The sequence below is a fragment of the Stegostoma tigrinum genome, chromosome 6 (genome assembly GCF_030684315.1).
Source record: "Stegostoma tigrinum isolate sSteTig4 chromosome 6, sSteTig4.hap1, whole genome shotgun sequence".
In the NCBI taxonomy this organism is placed as follows: Eukaryota; Metazoa; Chordata; class Chondrichthyes; order Orectolobiformes; family Stegostomatidae; genus Stegostoma; species Stegostoma tigrinum.
The window spans coordinates 66,730,489-66,749,711 of NC_081359.1; the positions used below are offsets into that span (position 1 = coordinate 66,730,489).

The 19,223-nt window shown below is 40.7% G+C and overlaps 1 protein-coding gene across 3 annotated transcripts; it reads right to left on the minus strand.

Annotated features, from left to right (window-relative positions):
• Positions 1-2,957: 2,957 nt before the first annotated feature.
• LOC125453390 (zinc finger protein 208-like) lies at positions 2,958-11,970 on the minus strand. Of its 3 annotated transcripts, none has more exons than XM_059646619.1 (3): positions 11,774-11,970; positions 8,087-8,170; positions 2,958-6,517 (listed from the first exon to the last, which is right to left on the minus strand). In XM_059646619.1, exon 3 carries the CDS (start codon positions 6,265-6,267, stop codon positions 4,147-4,149), a length of 2,121 nt encoding a protein of 706 aa, XP_059502602.1. In that variant the 5' UTR covers positions 6,268-6,517; positions 8,087-8,170; positions 11,774-11,970; the 3' UTR covers positions 2,958-4,146. The 3 variants fall into 3 exon arrangements, with proteins under 3 accessions (XP_059502602.1, XP_048388861.1, XP_059502601.1); XM_048532904.2 differs by having other exon boundaries at positions 8,087-8,254; XM_059646618.1 differs by lacking the exon at positions 8,087-8,170.
• Between the last annotated feature and the right edge of the window lie 7,253 nt (positions 11,971-19,223).

Here is a 19,223-nt window from a genome sequence, read left to right on the forward strand (position 1 = left end):
CAACTACAATTATCATTAGGCATGGCTTCAAAACAGCAGTTTTCCCCTACTTTCCACCAACTCCAGTTTTCCAAGAGGTGTAAGCTGCAGTATTTGAACAAGTGCTACCTTGATGTCAAAAGTAGTCAGTCATTCTCACCTCACCTCTGGCATTCAGATTTCTCATCCATATTTGGAGTAGGTGTGTAATAAGGATAGGAGCTAAATGGCCCCAATGGAAACCAAACCGATTGCCTGCCACTTGATAGCACTGTCAATGGTAACCATCCGCCACTTTGCTAATGATGGAGTAGGCCAACACAGCATTGGATTTGTCCTGTTTGTAAGAATCTTCAACAATAGTATTGAAAGACTGCTCCAGAACCAGATAATGCCACAAGCCAAGCTTTTCTAGTACAAATACAACACTGGTATCTACCTTATAACTTTTTACAATTTCAGGTAGATACTTGTGTTGTATCTATAGGAACAGCTAGGCTAGGGGCATACCTAGCTCTGGAGTACAGTCCTTTAAGGAACTTCTTCACCCAGAGGGTTGTTAACCTATGGAATTCCTTGCCCAGTGAAGTAGTTGATGCCACTTCAGTAAACGTTTTTAAAGCTAAGGCAGATTTTTTTTTGAACAATAAAGGAATTAAGGGATACAGTGAGAGCAAAGGTAAGTGGATGAGAGTCCATGAAAAGATCAGCCATGATCTAACTGAATGGCGGTGCAGGCTTAAAGGGCCAGGCGACCTAATCCTGCTCCTAGTTCTTATGCTCTTATTGGTATATCCACAACCTTTGCAGTACTTGGTGTCTTCCTCCATTTATGTGCTGGACTTTCCAATAACTGAGGATGGTGATATGTCTGGAGGCTCCACCTCCTGCTCTCTATTTAAATTGTCAGTCTCTATTCATGATTAGACATGCACACAACTTAAATCTTAAGTATGGGACCGTTCTGAGTACAAACATATTTATACAAATGTTCACTAAATTATTAAGTTAACAAAACAAATACAACAGAAATTACACTTCACTGAACAGTGGTCTCAGCAACTATACAACAGAATAGTGACTAAACTGGTTGGACTGCTATCCCTTCTTCTGTCTGCACATAAAACTAAAAAGTAGACCTATCCAACAATAATTCATGGCATGAACCCTGATTGATCTAGGCACCGCATGATTAGATTCTTAATTGATTAGGGTATGCATGGACAATGCATAAACAATTAATGGCCAATCTTGGATGGATAAAGTAATTTCTGATTGTTACTTGTAAAGGAACCTGACATCTGACAGCATTTCCCATTTTTACTGATTCATTTTTAAAAATAAATATCACTACAGAGACTGTCCCTTTTATAACAGCTTATCCCTCTAAGCTTATCAATTCCACAGATCATACCAAGATGCCACTAGTAAATCAACTTGTGTATCTACTTTGGGGATGCATTAATATGTTCTAAGTTTCAAATTATATGTCTAAAAAGATCAAAGCACATACAAAATTCACTAAGTCCAAAATTACACACGTCCATTGGCCTGTTATAGACAAAACCGTTTCCAAATATAAGCTGTCATTGACTAAAAGGTGTACTCACTTCAAAAGTTTAAAGCTTACTTAAGCTGGAGCCGTAAAACAATAAACCTTGAGACTTGCCAAATAACTGACTCCCTACAGAAATTATTTAACCACAAATAAGTCAGTGTTATTAATTACAGAAAAATGATTCATTAGAACTCAAACAGCTCAGTCATCAGTGGAGCTACTGAACCACTCTTTCATGGGATTCAGAGACAAAGTTGAGGACTCCAAAGGCAACTCCCTCTAAACGACTGACATGGAAACTAGGAAAAATGAGCCATTCAAAACTCCAAGCTTGCACCAACATTCAAATAATCACTGCTAATTTTCTACCTCAATGCCATATTCCTAGTTTCTCACTATACATTTTTAAATTTTAAGGGCATCAAAACAGATCTCTCTTGTTCTTGAACACATTCAGTAGCTGGGCTTCCATAGCTCTATGGTACAGAATTCTATCTTTTTGAGTCAAGAATTTTTTTTTCTCATCTAAGTCCTAAACGATCTATTCAGTAACAGAAGACTCTGTTCCCTGGTTCTAGATTTCAGAACCAGGAGAGCAACTTTCCTGAAGTCAGTATGTCCGGTCGTGCTTGAATTTCATCTGATAAGTTTGTCCTGCATGTGGGTCAGGATATATCCAAGGATGGTGACAGTGACATCTAGGCCATTAACAATCAAGTTTTTTTTCAAGACAAATTGACAAAGGTTTCATGGTCATCATTAACTAGATTTTAATTCCAGGTATCTTTTGTGTTCAAACTTCATCTGTCATTGTAGGATTTGAACCCAATACATTAACTGGGAATCTGGATTAATGGTTCGGTGCCATTACAACTATGCTACCGCCTACCCTCAATTTTGATTATAATGTTCGTTTCAGCTTTTAAGGTCCAGTAATTCCTGAAAATGATGTTGGTTCTCAGTCTAGATGGTAAGTTTTGATGATTGGAGGATTGCCATGACATCAGGCTAACCCTGGATTTATGTTAAAACTTGCCAACTCACTGTCATATGAACATCAGTTCCTTTGTGTCAACCAGATTTTTTGGTTAAGGTAAACCTCCAGGTCTTCCATCAAGAAGATCTGGATTGAGTACAGCAAAATAAAATATACTATATAATAAATCATCACGCAAAATTTTATCGCATCAAAATCTGTCCTGCACCAACTATAACTACCCAAGACTGGCCAAATCATCCATTTCTGTCAATATATGACCAAGGTAAGCTGGACACTTCTCTTTCTCGTAAGTACTTAGCTTCCAGTACCTCTGTCTGACTTCCAACACAATTAGAAACCCCTACCACGTAAGAATAGCCAGAGAACAAATCTCACATTTATTACAAAAGTAAACACTATAAATTAAACAATTGTACAGAATTGTTTTGGTATTTTTTAATTTGATTAACAAAAAACATCTATGTCTTGCTGTTAAAGATTTGTTACAAACACAAATGTACTGCAAAATAATTACAGTTGAAAAGACAAATTACTGCTAAAAAAGACACTGAAATTATCTCTGCAAGATGCAGCACCAATCTTTCTTAATAGTGTGACTAATACAGTTGGAATACAAAGATTTTTAACTATAACTTTTTTAAAAAACTGAAAGTAATTTTTATTAACTTTCAGTAAAAATACACAGTTAACCAGCAGAAGTCTTTCATAGTAAATTAAAAGTCTGTATGATAAACAAACACCTGGACTGCTACTGAAAACATAAAATCCCTTTGCAACCACACTTGGGAGTCCTAGATGCTTATATTTTAAAAAAGCCTGCTAAACCTTTCATGAATTGTTAAGCTTTTTTCATTGAATTCCACACATATATACCTGGAGTTTGTTTTCACACATACTGTATAATATGTTAGGTAATAACCAGAATATGAAAACAGGGAATTAAGAAAATTTGCTTCTTAAAAAAAAACTTACATTGAAAGATTAGTTAATTCAAAAAGGCAGAATAGGTTATTCGACTACATATAGAACACCAAAATATTGGAAATTGACTGTAATTTGTCAAGTAGCATAACCGGGCACTGAAATGTATTGCCAATTAAAACAAAAATGCTCTATTTATAACTAGTCCGGAATTGAAAGAACAAAAGCAGACAATAAACAGGTAGGTTGCACTGGACCTTTTCAGCCCAATAATGCATGCAGAACTTTATGAGCAATCCAACAATGAAGCGCATGTTTGTTCAGTTACCTAAACACATGAAAGTCAATGTTGGTAGAAGTTGAAGAATGAGATTTTATGTTTGTCAAAAATTACCTGTTTGCATTAACAACTAAAGAAAATAAAGGTCCACATTTTCAACGGATTGGGACATTAAAAGGGAAACAAAAGCTGTCAGTGAACAGAGAACATACTTCAAATATTTACAATTAATTTGCATCACTGCCCTGTGATTTCGTAAAGCAAACAATTTGGACATTGAGCTCTCTACCATTTATTCATTAACTTAAAATTGCAATTTTAAGAATTTTAGTAGAGACTAGTTAGGTATATGAAGATTAGGGATTTAGTGCTGGGAACTGGAGTCTTCCCTTTAAAATTCATGTTATTCTACTCATCACCTTGATTAGATATGACATTGGCACTTTGAATCTGTTGACATGTATGTTTTTTTAATTCAGCTGGAAGCTGAAACCCATCTCCACAAAATGAGCAATGAATGGGGAAATTTTTTGTGTGCGCTATTCTGACATGACCTATGTAATTTACAAACAGGTATGTGCTATAAGAACAGTAATTACACTTGTAAAGCATTCGGTTATCAGTTACATGAGATTGATTAGTCTTTGAAATATTTTGTTTGTGAACTTTGAGGTGATCACGGAGATCAATTTGTTTCTCAAACTTGCTGCTGCAGATTTCGCAGTTAAAAGTTTTACCTTGATTATTTGGTTTATGAATATTCAGATGATGCTGTAAATCTTCTTTGCTCTGATACTGAACATTACAGCTATCGCAGTTGAACGATTTTGGTTCTGCTTGCTTTTTTTCTGTATCACCACTTGGGGTTGGTAAATCATCATGAGAGCGCTCACAGGTTTGTGGCTTTTGTAAAGAATGGTGAAGTTTGTGCTTCTGGAACAATTCTTGCTCTTCAAATGTCTTTCCACACTCAAAACAAGATAAAACATTATCTGTTGAAGAAGATACAGAATCTTGATGAGCCACCAAACACTCTGCAGGTTCCAGAAGCTGCAACTTTGAAGTCTGACTTTTACTAGCATTCAGTTGTAAATGCATTTTTCCTGCATCTGATGATTCCATCTTCAGCGAAGAATTCCCATGCAGCTGTGCTACTTCTTTATGAGCACTGTTGGGCTGGACTGAAGGCAATTTGGAACTGATTAACTTTTTCTCTTGATCTGTATTCTGCTGCTTATTAGCTTCAATATTTTCAGTACAATTATCTTTCTGCTGAGAAGTACACTGTTTCTCATGATTCTTAAAAGCTCTGGCATAATCAGATTCAAAGTCACATTTAGAACACTTGTAATAAGCTTCTCCAGTGTGAACAGACATGTGCCTTTGAAGCTCCTTATCCATAACAAAACATCTTCCACATTCAGTACATCGATAAGGATAAGGTTTGTCATGTACCCTTACAACATGGTATAGAGCACTACTTTTACTTTTACAATGGAATCTACAGAAACTACAGTAAAAAGTTCCTCGAACATATTTAATATTTTCTTGCAAACTTTTTGCATAATCCTTTTCTTCTGAAGGCTCTTCAAAATCATTTGCAACAGGCACCACTTTGGGATTATTTGGAATTGTCTGCTCTGCAGAACCTTTCTGAACCATCCTTTTTCTAGGACCTTTCAAAATTGCTCGTTTTTTAGTGCGTGAAACCACTACTTCTTTGGGATTATTTGAAGCTGATGATTTACGTGTGGATTCCTGTTGCGTTGGGTAATGGCCACTCGAATCACTGTACTCAACCAGTGCAGCGTTGGCATCTTTCTTTTTCTTCTGACAGCTATGGATATTTAGCTCATCAACAGTATTGAACCGAGTGCCACATTTTTCACAGGTGAAATCAACATTTTTGGGCTCTTCTACTTTACGCTTTGGTCTTCCAGGTCTCCTCTTAACAGGCTGCCCTTCAACTGTGCTTGAACTGGTTTCTGCAGGTTTTATAGGAGGGGGTTGTATTTCAATTGCGTTTGAAAGTATTTCTGTACGCTTTCTACGCCCCCTTCGCTTTTTTACAGGTTTTTCTTCCTTCATCACTTTGGACTCTTTTAACTTTCTTTTTGTAGCTCTCACTGGTTTACTAACGTCACTGGCAGCTCCTTCATGGCGTTCTTTCATTTGGAAGATTTTTTCAATCTTGTTCAGCTTTGGATGCTGTGTTGTAACATGATTGTAAACAATACTGTACACTTTGTTTGTGAAGAAGCATAACTGACAATGGAACAATTTGGCACTTTTCTGATAAAGCACTGTATTTGTTAGGTCAGAGAATTCAGGATGAATGGACCCAAGATGTGTTTCCAAAGTTTCATGATTGGTATACTTGAAATCACAAAGCACACAAGTTAAACATTCAGGAGCATTATTTGGTTGGTCTTTTGTTTCCAATTTCTCTTCAGTGTTAAACCCATTAGCAGAATCTTCTTTCTGATTTGCAAATTCTTTTTTACGTACCACTGTTATTTGTACAGCCATGATGCTTTTATCTCTGAAATGGTTTACTACAGTGACAGTACCCAGTAATCTTCCTTGGGCAGCTCTTGCTGTACTTTCTGCACCTTAAACTGTGCAAATTATTTCTTATGTAGGTCATAGATTTAAGTCCATCTGCAATGGTTTTGGATTTACTCAAAGTTCTTTCAGCTCAGAACCAAACAACACACTTTGCAAGAAACAATGGAAATGAATGGGCCTATTCCAATTTTCACAGCAGAGCTGTGCTGACCTACAAAGGCAGAAGCAAAAGAAACCAATTACAGCAAGACCCTATACTGAACTAATATCATCAGCCCACATTCAATAGCTATGCATTTTCAAAAGAAATTCATCCAAACATGAGAAAAGGATTTTTAAAAAAACACGTTTCAGAATATTATAATCAATTGATTACAAAAATATGCAATATTATCCATCACTTCCTAATTGTTAACTATGTATGGATTAACTTGACATTGAGGTAAATGAAAGTTAGAAATCATTGATTTTTTCTGATGACCCTTTTTTTGATGAAGGGTCTAGGCCCAAAACGTCAGCTTTTGTGTTCCTAAGGTGCTGCTTGGACTGCTGTGTTCATCCAGCTCCACACTTTGTTGTCTTAGAAATCATTGAAGTTGGCAGGATGGGAAGGGGATTAATTACCAAGAGGGATCAAATCTATAGTCATTTTGCAGCAAACTGGAACTGATGTCAAGAGCCAAATAAAAGTCCATGACTACATCTGAAACCAATTTTCCTTCCAAATTTTAATGGATGTTTTACAATGTTTCCGATATTTCATAAGGCCAATTCTATAATTAATGGCAGTAGCAAAGTTCAATGCAGTCAGTTGGCTCAGGTCATTTTTAAAATCAAATATTAGTTCTTCTAATCGTTTTTCTCTTGACAGCAACTATTTTATTCACCTGCACACCTTTCCCGTCCCCCTTCAATTAACCCCTTTGCCCCATAATTTTCTCCTGCACTTGGATTGCATTTCACGTCTCTGCCAGCTTCTTATTTTCCATTATTAACACCTCAGTCTCAACCAACAGGCTCAAATTTATTATATCTATTTTCTTTTCATAGAATGGTAAAATCAGACAGAGATTCTATATTTCTTGCTAGTGTACTGCTTCTAATTTCTTACTTTCTTAAGTCGTTCTTTGCTGGATTATAAAATTTCTCAATCTTCTGGCCTACCACTAATCTTTGCAGAGGAGCATATCTCTTCTTTATCAGTCCTACCTTTCTTAATTATGCCATGAAAGATTCTCTTAAAGTTCTCATTTATGAATAGCATACAGTTTTGATGACAGTTATAAAATGTCTAAAATGTATGCCACTATTTCTCTACACCTTAACTTTTAACCTACTTCTCTAGTTCAGTGTCGCCAACTCTGTCTTCATACCTTGGTAAATGCCTTTATTTCAGTTTAAGCATCCCGATTCAGAAAAATTTCTAAACTTGAAACAAGATGTGAAATTCTATAAGACCATTAATTGATCCCAACTCATTATGTATTACCAAATGCAAAACAGCCTGCTCTCTGCTGTTCCACAGCACAATGTTCTATGACGCTGTCCTGAATATATAATATTACATCATCTTCAAGCGTACCCTTGGCTAATTGATTTATCAACCTGTGACTGAAATCATCCAAGATTATTTAGAAGTAATCATTGGTAACGTATGCTGACATTAGGCATGTTGATTGATTGGTTGGTTAAGGTCATTGTAATGCCAAGTACGTATGCCAAACACCACAAAGACTGGCAAATTGTATCAAACGGAAATGTATCAAAAAGTAAAACTCACCGGTAATTTGCACCAAGACAATACTGACCATAAGCAACCAGCGTACACTTGGGAAACTTGCAATACATGACATGAGATGTAATTCTGCAATTTGATGGAGTTGTCATTACGGTGGGAAGGCCAGGAATGTTTATAAATCATACTGATGATTTTTAAGTTGATTGTATTCTGAGTAGGGAAGATCACATAGGTTATTCTGGTCAGGGATGAATGGGATGGGGAATAACAGGCAGATTTTGTTCAAGTTACAGATTACAAAAGATGGATTGTTGAAGATAAACAAAAGTACAAACATCTGGGGGCATCAATGCATGATAACATTTTCAAATTTGGTAGGACTCCAGAACAGAATCAGCGAACCCGTCTCCAAAGTTCAGATTTTAAATCATTTGCTGGTTCAAAACCTTTGTCATATCACATTTTTTGCTATTCCCCTTAAAGTGGCACCCTTTGATTGTTGATCCTTTAACTAATGGGAAATATTTTTCCCTGCTCACTGGTCAGACCACTCATGATTTTGAATACCCAAATCTAATCTCGTGTCTTCTCAAGCTTCTATTCTTAACCTATTCATATAACTGAAGTCATTCTTTTATGGAACATAGAACACTGCAGTACAGGCCCTTCAGCCCTCGATGTTGCGCCGACCTGTGAAACCAAAATGAAGCCCATCTAACCTACACTATTCCATTATTATCCATATGTTTATCCAATGACCATTTAAATGCCCTTAAAATTGGCGAGTCTACTACTGTTGCAAGTAGGGCATTCCACGCCCTTACTACTGAGTAAAGAAAATCTATGAAAATTAATGTTTACACAGCAAAAATAATGACCAAGACATAGAATTTTTTTAAACAGAGTTGTGGACCAGACCTTCATCCTTCAAATATATCAAGGAGATAGTCTAGATGCCAACTTTTTCTTATTTAAAAGGTACTGTGTACCGGAGGTAATTCAGTTGGTTACACCACTCAGCTTTAAGCAAATCACACTTCATTCTCACCTCATAATTAAAATACAAACTAAAGAAAGAAGAATCGGAATGACAACTCTACTGGAAAGCTTAACAGAATTATAGATTATTAAACTAGTAAACAGCAACTGTCCCAAATTAGTAACATCTCAAAAACACTCCCTTCGCAAAGGCAACAGATTGTCTCACATGCAATTCTGGCGGCAGAGAGAACCCGGCTTTCAATATGCCAGCAGCTCCTTAAAACTAAACTAAAACTCTGGTCTGTGCAAGCCTGACTTCACCCACTCATGTCGTTTCTATTATTCCACCTTACAAAAAACCCTCAAGGCCTCACATGCTGTTTACTTCATCAACTTTGAGCAGGCTGTTTGGCAGCTGTCTCAACCGCTCTTCATTTATAAAAAGGTCAAAATACACCTCTTAAAGGCATAGTATCATTACAGTTCACAGAACTTTTTAAAAAACTTATGCATTTAAAGTCAACACTAATACTATAAAAGTGCAAGTTCTTTCTCTTTCACCATATGCAATATATTGAATATAAATTTAACTTTGTAGATCATTTTATATTAAAATGTTGCTATTAAGTGTTTGGCACAAAATGTTCATGAGAGCCTGTGCAGACACAATGATCTGAATAGCCTTCAGCAGCAAAATTATTCTACGATGCAATTGACTTTTCTCTTGTCTTAAATTGGAGAACAAAAATTAAAAACCGATCTTAGGAGTAAGTCCGGGCACAAAATAGATGTAGATTCACAGAATATTAGAGAAACAAAAATATGTTCCAACAATTTCAGCAATGCTCTCACTTCCTACTTCTTTGTCATTTCAGCAAGGCATTCAACAAGGTTCCACACAGTAGTGTGATGAGCAAGATTAGATCACATTGGAGTCCAGGGACAGCTAGCCATTTGGATAAAAATTGGCTTCAAGGTAGGAGACAGAAGGTGGAAATGGAGGGTTGCTTTTCAGACTGCAGGCCTGTGACCAACGGTGTGCCACAAGGATTAATGCTTGGGTCCATTTTGTTTGTCATTTACTTAAATGATCTAGATGTGAATATAGGAGGAATGGTTAGTAAGTTTGCAGACGACACCAAAATTGGCAGTGTAGTAGATGGCGAAGGTTATCTCAGAGTCCTGAGGAGCCTTGAATGGATTGGCCAATAAGTGGCAGATGGAGTTTAATGCAGATAAACGTGTGGTGTTGCATTTTGGTAGCCCAAATCAAGGCAGGTCTTATACAGTTAATGGTAGGGACTGAGGGAATGTTGCTGAGCATGGGAGACCTTCAGGTGCAGGTTCATAGTTCCTTAAAAGTGGAGTCGCAGGTAGACAGCATGATGAAGAACGTGTTTGGTATGCATGCCTTTATTAGTCAGTGCACTGAGCAGAGGAGTTTGGATGTCATTTTGAGCTGTGCCAGACAATGGTTAGGCCACTTTTGGAATACTTCGTTCAATTCTGGTTTCCTTGCTATAGGAATGATGTTGTTTAACTTGAAAGAGTACAGAAAAGATTGACAAGGGTGCTAGTGGGGTTGGAGAAATAGGGAGCAGCTAAAGAGACTGGGGCTATTTTCCCTGGAGCATAGGAGGCTGAGTTATGGTTAAGGCGAATAGACAAGGTCTGTGTCAATGCCAGTACTCTGAGCATACAGTGTATTTTGAAATAGGAAAGTCCTGAGTGTAACACCAACCCGCGTGTTAAATGCTGAACTAAAACATCAGTGCACGATCTCCTGTCTTAAACTCACTTTTTCTCCCCCCGGAGCATCACATATATAATATATATATAGCTGTTTAGAATTCAGTTCCTTCAGTCTTCCATCTCCGTTTACAGGATTTTAAAATTTCACCCACATCTGCTCGCACAAAATAATCTGTCCATTCAAGGTTATGAATGGCACTGGATAGGCTCAAGCAGAGGCCATATATTAGCGCAAGATTTGTTCCTTCGATCAAGGAATCTCAGGCTTCTCGTGGGAATGTATTCTTTGCATTCAAAATCCCACGGTATCACAGGGACTGGGACAACCATTTTGTGCAGATTACAGGTAGGGCTGAGCTGACGGTATTTAGACCCGTACTCGGCGTTACAGTGATAACGGGAACTGCAGATGCTGGAGAATCCAAAATAATAAAATGTGAGGCTGGATGAACACAGCAGGCCCAGCAGCATCTGGGCCTGCTGTGTTCATCCAGCCTCACGTTTTATTATCTCGGCGTTATAGTGGCTGCATTTCGCTGCTCTCGCCGCCCTCACGATTCAGCCTTCACCGTGATCCTGTCTGTTCATGCCCGATAAGTTGGGGCAGTTGAACAACAGCGCGGCTGACGACCGTTAGCTGCAGCCGCGCGCCTCTCCTTTCCGACCGCGCTCAAAGCAAACGGTCCGATCACAAAGCGAGTGGCGGCAGGCCGCCATGTTGTTGGCAAAGGAGCTAACCTGCCTCGAACCAGCTAACACGATCCTGCCGCGCGCGCACAAAAAAAAAGCTTAAACCTCTCGGTCTCCACAACATCGACCACCGGCCCGGCCCCAACTCCGGGTGGGGGCGGGTTCACCGACAGTCGAGAAATTAAAGGGAAACCGATGGGCCTAGGCGTACGGTAGGAGACGGAGCCTGCTGGGTGAACACCATGATCGGTCGGTCCACCGCGTCTCTCTCGCACCCTGTCCGCCGTCCCCTGCCGCTACACTCACCGGCTTATCCCGAAAACAACAAACACCAAGCGTTACGCTCGGCGCCACAACCTCGCCGCTCCACATTCAGCTTGGGGAGGGGAGGGGAAGGGAAGACGCTTCTAGTTGCAAACACAAAAAAAGCACCAGCAGTAGGGGCAGGCCGAAATCTGATTAGTAATGTAAATTCCAACCGTCCAATGAGACTGCAACCAGCCGGCTGCCGAATGTGACGATCTCGATTCTAACAGCAGTCAGTCAGTCGCCTGGTGGAGGGTTTTTCATAGGATGGTTATGGTTTTACATATTAATCAGATGTTCATATTTGACCGGCCCTGCTGCTTGTTTTGATTGTACGGCTGAAAGGTTTTGTTTTGCAGTCTGTTTTCGGGAGTGGGTGTTGGGCGGTCAGGTTTACAACCCATCTAAGATCCGACTTTTGATGCTGCTAATCGTTTGCCTGTTTAAGGTTAACGGTTTTAATTTTGATGACAACTTTTTAGGTCAAGTGTGGAGAAGGGAAGCATCACGTTCGGCCAGTTACATACACACCACCTTGCAGAAGAGCTTGGTACAACTGGCTGCACTGGTGTGGAATGGAGTTCCGAGATAATGGGAACTGCAGACGCTGGAGAATCCAAGATAACAAAGTGTGAGGCTGGATGAACACAGCAGGCCAAGCAGCATCTCAGGAGCACAAAAGCTGACGTTTCGGGCCTAGACCCTTCATCAGAGAGGGGGATGGGGAGAGGGAACTGGAATAAATAGGGAGAGAGGGGGAGGCGGACCGAAGATGGAGAGAAAAGAAGATAGGTGGAGAGGAGAGCATAGGTAGGGAGGGGATAAGTAAGTCCGGGGAAGACGGACAGGTCAAGGGGGCGGGATGAGGTTAGTAGGTAGGAAATGGAGGTGCGGCTTGAGGTGGGAGGAGTGGATAGGTGAGAGGAAGAACAGGTTAGGGAGGCGGGGACAAGCTGGGCTGGTTTTGGGATGCCGGAGCGGGAGGGGAGATTTTGAAGCTTGTGAAGTCTACATTGATACCAAGTTCCCAAGTGGAATGAGTTGCTGTTCCCACAACCTTCGGGTTGCATCATTGTGGCACTGCAGGAGGCCCATGATGGACATGTTGTCTAAGGAATGGGAGGGGGAGTTAAAATGGTTCGTGACTGGGAGGTGCAGTTGTTTAGTGCGAACCGAGCGGAGGTGTTCTGCAAAGCGGTCCCCAAGCCTCCGCTTAGTTTCCCCAATGTAGAGGAAGCCACACCTGGTACAGTGGATACAGTGTGCCTGCCTCTTTGTAGGTTACATGGAACAGTCCCTCTTCCACACCTACATAGGCCCCAAACCCCACCTCTTCCTCCATTACATTGATAACTATATCGGCACCGCCTCTTGCTCCCCAGTGGAGCTCGAACAGTTCATCCAATTCACCAACACCTTCCACCCCAACCTCAAGTTCACCTGGGCTATCTCCAACACATTCCTCATCTTCCTGGACCTCTCAGTCTCCATCTCAGGTAACCATCTAGAAACTGATGTCCATTTCAAGCCCACCGACTCCCACCCACCCTCCTGCAAAAATTCTATGCCCTATTCCCAATTCCTCCGCCTCCGCCTCCAGGATGAGACATTCCACTCCAGCACATCCCAGATGTCCACGTTCTTCAAGGACTGCAACTTTCCCCCCGCAGTGGTCGAGAAAGCCCTTGACCGCGTCTCCCGCATTTCCCGCAACACATCCCTCACACCCTGCCCCCGCCACAACCGCCCTAAGAGGATCCTTCTCATTCTCACATACCACCCCACCAATCTCCGGATACAACGCATCATCCTCTGACACTTCCGCCATCTACAATCCGACTCCACCACCCAAGACATTTTCCCATCCCCACCCTTGTCTGCCTTCTGGAGAGACCACTCTCTCCGTGACTCCCTTGTCCACTCCACACTCCCCTCCAACCCCACCACACCCGGCACCTTCCCCTGCAACCGCAGGAAGTGCTGCACTTTCCCCCACACCTTCTCCCTCACCCCCATCCCAGGCTCCAAGATGACTTTCCATGTTAAGCAGATGTTCACCTGCACATCTGCCAATGTGGTATACTGTATCCACTGTATCCGGTGTGGCTTCGTCTACATTGGGGAAACCAAGCGGAGGCTTGGGGACCGCTTTGCAGAACACCTCCGCTCGATTCGCAATAAACAACTGCACCTCCCAGTCACGAACCATTTTAACTCCCCCTTCCATTCCTTAGACGACATGTCCATCATGCGCCTCCTGCAGTGCCACAATGATGCCACCTGAAGGTTGCAGGAACAGCAACTCATATTCCGCTTGGGAACCCTGCAACCCAATGGTATCAATGGAGACTTCACAAGCTTCAAAATCTCCCCTTCCCCCACGGCATCCCAAAACCAGCCCAGCTTGTCCCCGCCTCCCTAACCTGTTCTTCCTCTCACCTATCCCCTCCTCCCACCTCAAGCCACACCTCCATTTCCTACCTGCTAACCTCATCCCGCCTCCTTGACCTGTCCATCCTCCCTGGACTGACCTTTCCCCTCCCTACCTCCCCACCTATACTCTCCTCTCCACCTGTCTTCTTTTCTCTCCATCTTCGGTCCACCTCCCCCTCTCTCCCTATTTATTCCAGAAACCTCTCCCCATCTCCCTCTCTGATGAAGGGTCTGGGCCCGAAACGTCTGCTTTTGTGCTCCTGAGATGCTGCTTGACCTGCTGTGTTCATCCAGCTTCACACTTTGTTATCTTGGAATGGGGTTCCATCAGCTTTCGGACCGTCCCGGTTCCTCAAAAAATGTAAATATAGTCTTGTACAAATGCCTTTGGTTTGTTTGCTGGATAGAATGAATTCCAACGTTTGCTTGTTTCTTCATATCCTACTTTACTGAATCGAACTGTTTTAGTGAGTATGTATATAAACTGAACTCCTTTAATGACTGTGTATATGAAATAACTGCACAGAGGCCAGTACCCCATCACTAAATCACCCTTTTTTTATTAAAGCCAGCCAGCTTCAAGCCGGTCCTTAGACCGAGGAGGCTGTCCGCACCTCTAGTTTATATCTGTTAGCCAGGGCTTTCTAATTAGCCCAGATTAACAACCACAATCAAGGATCTCATATTCAATGAGATCCACCTGACCCTGGTTCCAATCACTTAAGCATAAACATACTCTTATGAAAAAAGTATATTTTTGAAATAAAACAGGTGGTGTAGACTTGACTCAGACTGTATGGAGAATCCAGTACTGCACGTGGATGATACTGCAAGAGCAGGTAGCCAGCATTACCAAATGCAACTCTTATTTGTTAAACTGCACGTCTCCTTGAAGAAAACAAACCAGAAATTGCTGGAAAAACTCAGCTGGTCTGGCAACAACCGTGGAGAGAAACAGTTAACATTTTGAGTCCACGGCCAAGGCCTTGTACAATTTTAGCAAGATGTCCCTGCTCTTGTACTGGAAACATTTCGCTATGAAAGCCAACATATCATTTACCTTTTTTCCCTACCTTCTGTACCTGCATGTCAGACTGGTGCATAAGGATGCCCAAGTCTCGTTGCACCTCCCCCTTCCCCAATCTACTGCATTCAGAAAATTATCTGCCTTTCTGTTTTTGCTATGTGGATAACCTGATGTTAATCCACATTATACTTCATCTGCCATGTATTTGCCTACTCATTCAATTTGTCCAAATCACACTGAAACATTTCTGTATCCATCTCATTCATGCTCCCACCTGGCTTTATGTTGTCTGCAAACATGGATATATTACATTTAGTTTTCTCACCTATGTCATTAACATATATTGTGAATATATATTGGGGCCCAAGCATTGATTTCTGTGGTACCCCCCTGACCTGAAATAGACCTGCTTATAGCCACATTTCATTTCCTGTCTCCCCACCCCTTCTCTATCCATGTCAGTACATTACCACCAATCCCATGTGCGTTAGGTTTATATGCCAATATCTTGTGAGGGACCTTATCAAAAGCCTCTGAAAGTCCGAGAAAACCACCTCCAGTGACTGCACTTAATCAGTTCTACTAGTTACATCCTCAAAAGATTCCAATAGATTTATATGATTTCCCTTTGATAAATCCATGCTGATTCTGTCCAATCCTGCCACTGTTTTCTAAGAGCTCTGCTATTAAATCTTTCATAATGGACTCTATCATTTTCCCCAGTACCAATGACCCTAACTGATCTACATGACTCTGTTTTCTCTTTACATCCTTTTTTAAATGGTGGAGTTATATTAACTACCCTCTATTCCATAGGAACTGTTCTAGAGTTAATAGAATATTGAAAGATGACTACTAATCCATCCAATATTTCTAGGGCCTCTTCCTTAAGTATTCTGGAATGTGGATTACCAGGCCCTGGAGATTTATCATCAATTTCCCGCAACATCATTTCCTTACTGATTTCTTTCCATTCCTCCAGCTCAATATTTCTTTGATTTATTTATTGTTACTGTATTTTTTTACAAAGTACAATGAAAAGTGTTATATAGTGTTACCATTCTCCAGCACCGTCTTAAAACATAGAAAAAGAAACCAAAACAGAATATAAAAGCAGAAAAATAAAGAGATAAATAAAAAGACAAGAATAAACTTGTGTTCCTTAAAATGTTTGTGATGTTACTTGTATCCTCCTTTTGTGAAGAAAGAACTAAATTTAGTATTTAATTGCAGAAATTGCTGAAAAATCTCAGCAGGTCCAGCACCATCTATGGAGAGAAATCAGGGTAACATTTCTGGACCAGTGACCTTTCTTCGGAATTTCTGCTGCAACTTTCCAAAAATTTTTGTTCTTGTTTTGGATTTCCAGCACGTGAAGTTCTTTTGGTTTTTGTATATTTAATTGATTTGCCTTGTTTTTGTTCCCAAAGATAACAGGCCTTGTTTCTAACTACATAGGACCAACACTTGTCTTCACTCACCTTTTTCTGTATAGAAGCTTTTACAATCAGTTTGTATGTTCTCTGCAAGCTTACTCTCGTACTGTATTTTCTCCTTTTTTAATCAATCTCCTTGTGCTCCTTTGCTGAAATCTAAACTGTTCCCAGTCCTCAGGTCTGCTGCTTTCTTTGGCCAGATTGTATACCCCTTCCTTGAATCTAAAATATCCCTAATTTCCATTACTAACTTTCCCATTTTATTTTTATGCCAGACAAGAATGAACCATCGTTGCAGTTTCTCCATATGCTCTTTACGTGATTGCCATTGCCTGTCTATCATCATCCCTTTAAGTAATGTTCCTCAACTTATCATAGCCAATTCACACGTCATGTCATTGTAGTTTCCTTTGTTTAGATTCCAGATCCTAGTCTCAGAATCAACTTCATCACTTTCTACCTAAATGAATAACTCTATCTCGTCATGATCATTCTTCACCAAGGACCGTCACACAGCTAGACTGCCAATTCTTCCTTTCTCATTACTCAGTATCCAGTATTAGATGGCTTGTTCTGTAGTTGGTTTCACAACGTTTTGATCTGAAAACCATCCCAAACACACTCTAGTAATTCCTACTTGACAGTATTGTTACTGATTTGATTTGCCTGATCTATATGAAGATTAAAGCTGCTCATAATTACAGCTGTACCTTTAGTACTTGCGTCTCTAATTTCCCGTTTAATGCTTTCCCTATCATTATTACTACAGTTTGGCAATTTAGATACAACCCTCACCATCATTTACTGCTCCTTGATGTTTCTAAGTTCTACCTATTCAATTTCACCAGAGCTAATATTCTTCCTCACTATTGCATTAATGTCCCCTTTAACCAGCAATGCTAGCCCGTCTCCTTTTCCTCTTTGTCTTTGTAAAAACTCTCCCTGGAATCCCCCTGGAATTCAGTTCCAATTCTTTGTAATTAGGCAACCATATCTCTGTAATCCCAACTGTATAATACCCATTTATATGTATTGTATGTTTATATCTATGTAATCCAGCTTATTACGAATGTTCCACGCATTAAGACACAGGTTTTAAAGCTTGCCTTTTTAACATTCTTAGTCTTGTTTGCATTATTTTGCATGTAGTCCTATTTGATTCTCACCCTTGAATTCTCTGCCTATCACTTTTTTCTTATTTCCTATTTTTTTTGTTTTTCCACTTGGCTCCTTCACTTCTGTCTCCCTGTATAGGTTCCTAACTGCCTGCCATTTGGTTTAACATCTCGCCAAGTACACAAGCAAATATTTTGGCACATGATTGGCCCTGGTCCTGCTCAGGTGTAACTTGTTCATTTTGTACTGGTTCCACCTCTCCCAGAAGTGGTCTGAATGTCCCAGAGGAATCTGAAACCTTCCCCCTTGCACTATCTCTCTGATTACATATTCATCTGATATGTCCTACTGCTTCCACTCTGACTAGCACACGGAACTGGTGGCAACCCTCAGATCACTACGTTTGAAGCCCAATCTTTAAACTTATTCTTAACTCCACTTTTCTTCTTTTAGGATCTCATTCCCTTTTTTACATATGTAATTGGTACCAGTGTGTACTATGACTACTAGCTGTTCTCCCTCCTAATCCAGAATGTCCTGTAGCCGCTCTGAGACATTTTTGACCCTAGCACCTGGGAGGCAACATAACATCCTGGAGTCTTCATTTGTGGCCACAGAAACATCTATCTATTCCCCTTAAAACTGAATCCCTTATTACTATAGCCTTCCCAGTCTTACTTCTCTTCTGTGCAACAGAGCTAACCTTTGTGCATTGAAATTGGCTGTTGTGACTTTCCTCTAAAAGACTATTACCCCAACTGTATTGAAAATTTTGTTTCTGCTTTTGCAGGGGAGTAGCCACAAGGAACTCCTGTACTGCCTGTCTTGTCCTATTTCTTTGCCTGGCGATAATCCATTCCCTCCCTACCTGTAGCGTTTTAGCTTGTTGAATGACCACTTCATAGTATGTGCTATCCACAATACTCTCAGACTCACAAATCATAGATCATCTTAGAATCATAGAATCCCTGTAGTGTGGAAACAGGCCCTTCGGCCCAACAAGTTCACACCAACGCTCAGAGCATCCCACTCAGAACCACTCCCCCAAATCTACACATCCCTGACCACTACGGGCAATTTAGCATGGCCAATCCACCTAGTCTGCACATCTTTGGACTGTGGGAGGAAATTGGAGCACCCAGAGGAAACCCACACAGACACGGAGAGAACGTGCAAACTTCACACAGACAGTCATCCAAGGGTGGAATTGAACCCAAGTCCCTGGCGCTGTGAGGCAGCAGTGCTAACCGCTGAGCCACTATGCACAGTATCCCCACTCACTGCTGCAGCTTCAAAAGTCAAGGTTCCAGGAGTTGCAGCTGGAGAGACTGCCTGCCTATGTTCTCATTCCAGGCACCAGAACTGTGCCTGACTTCCCATATAGACCATGGACTTGAGCTCTCCTTCCATGCTTTAGCGGTTTAAACACCTCGATTGT

Coding starts and splice junctions, on each gene's coding strand:
- LOC125453390 (XM_059646618.1), bottom strand. CDS start 6,267: ATGGCTGTACAAATAACAGTGGTACGTAAAAAAGAATTTGCAAATCAG.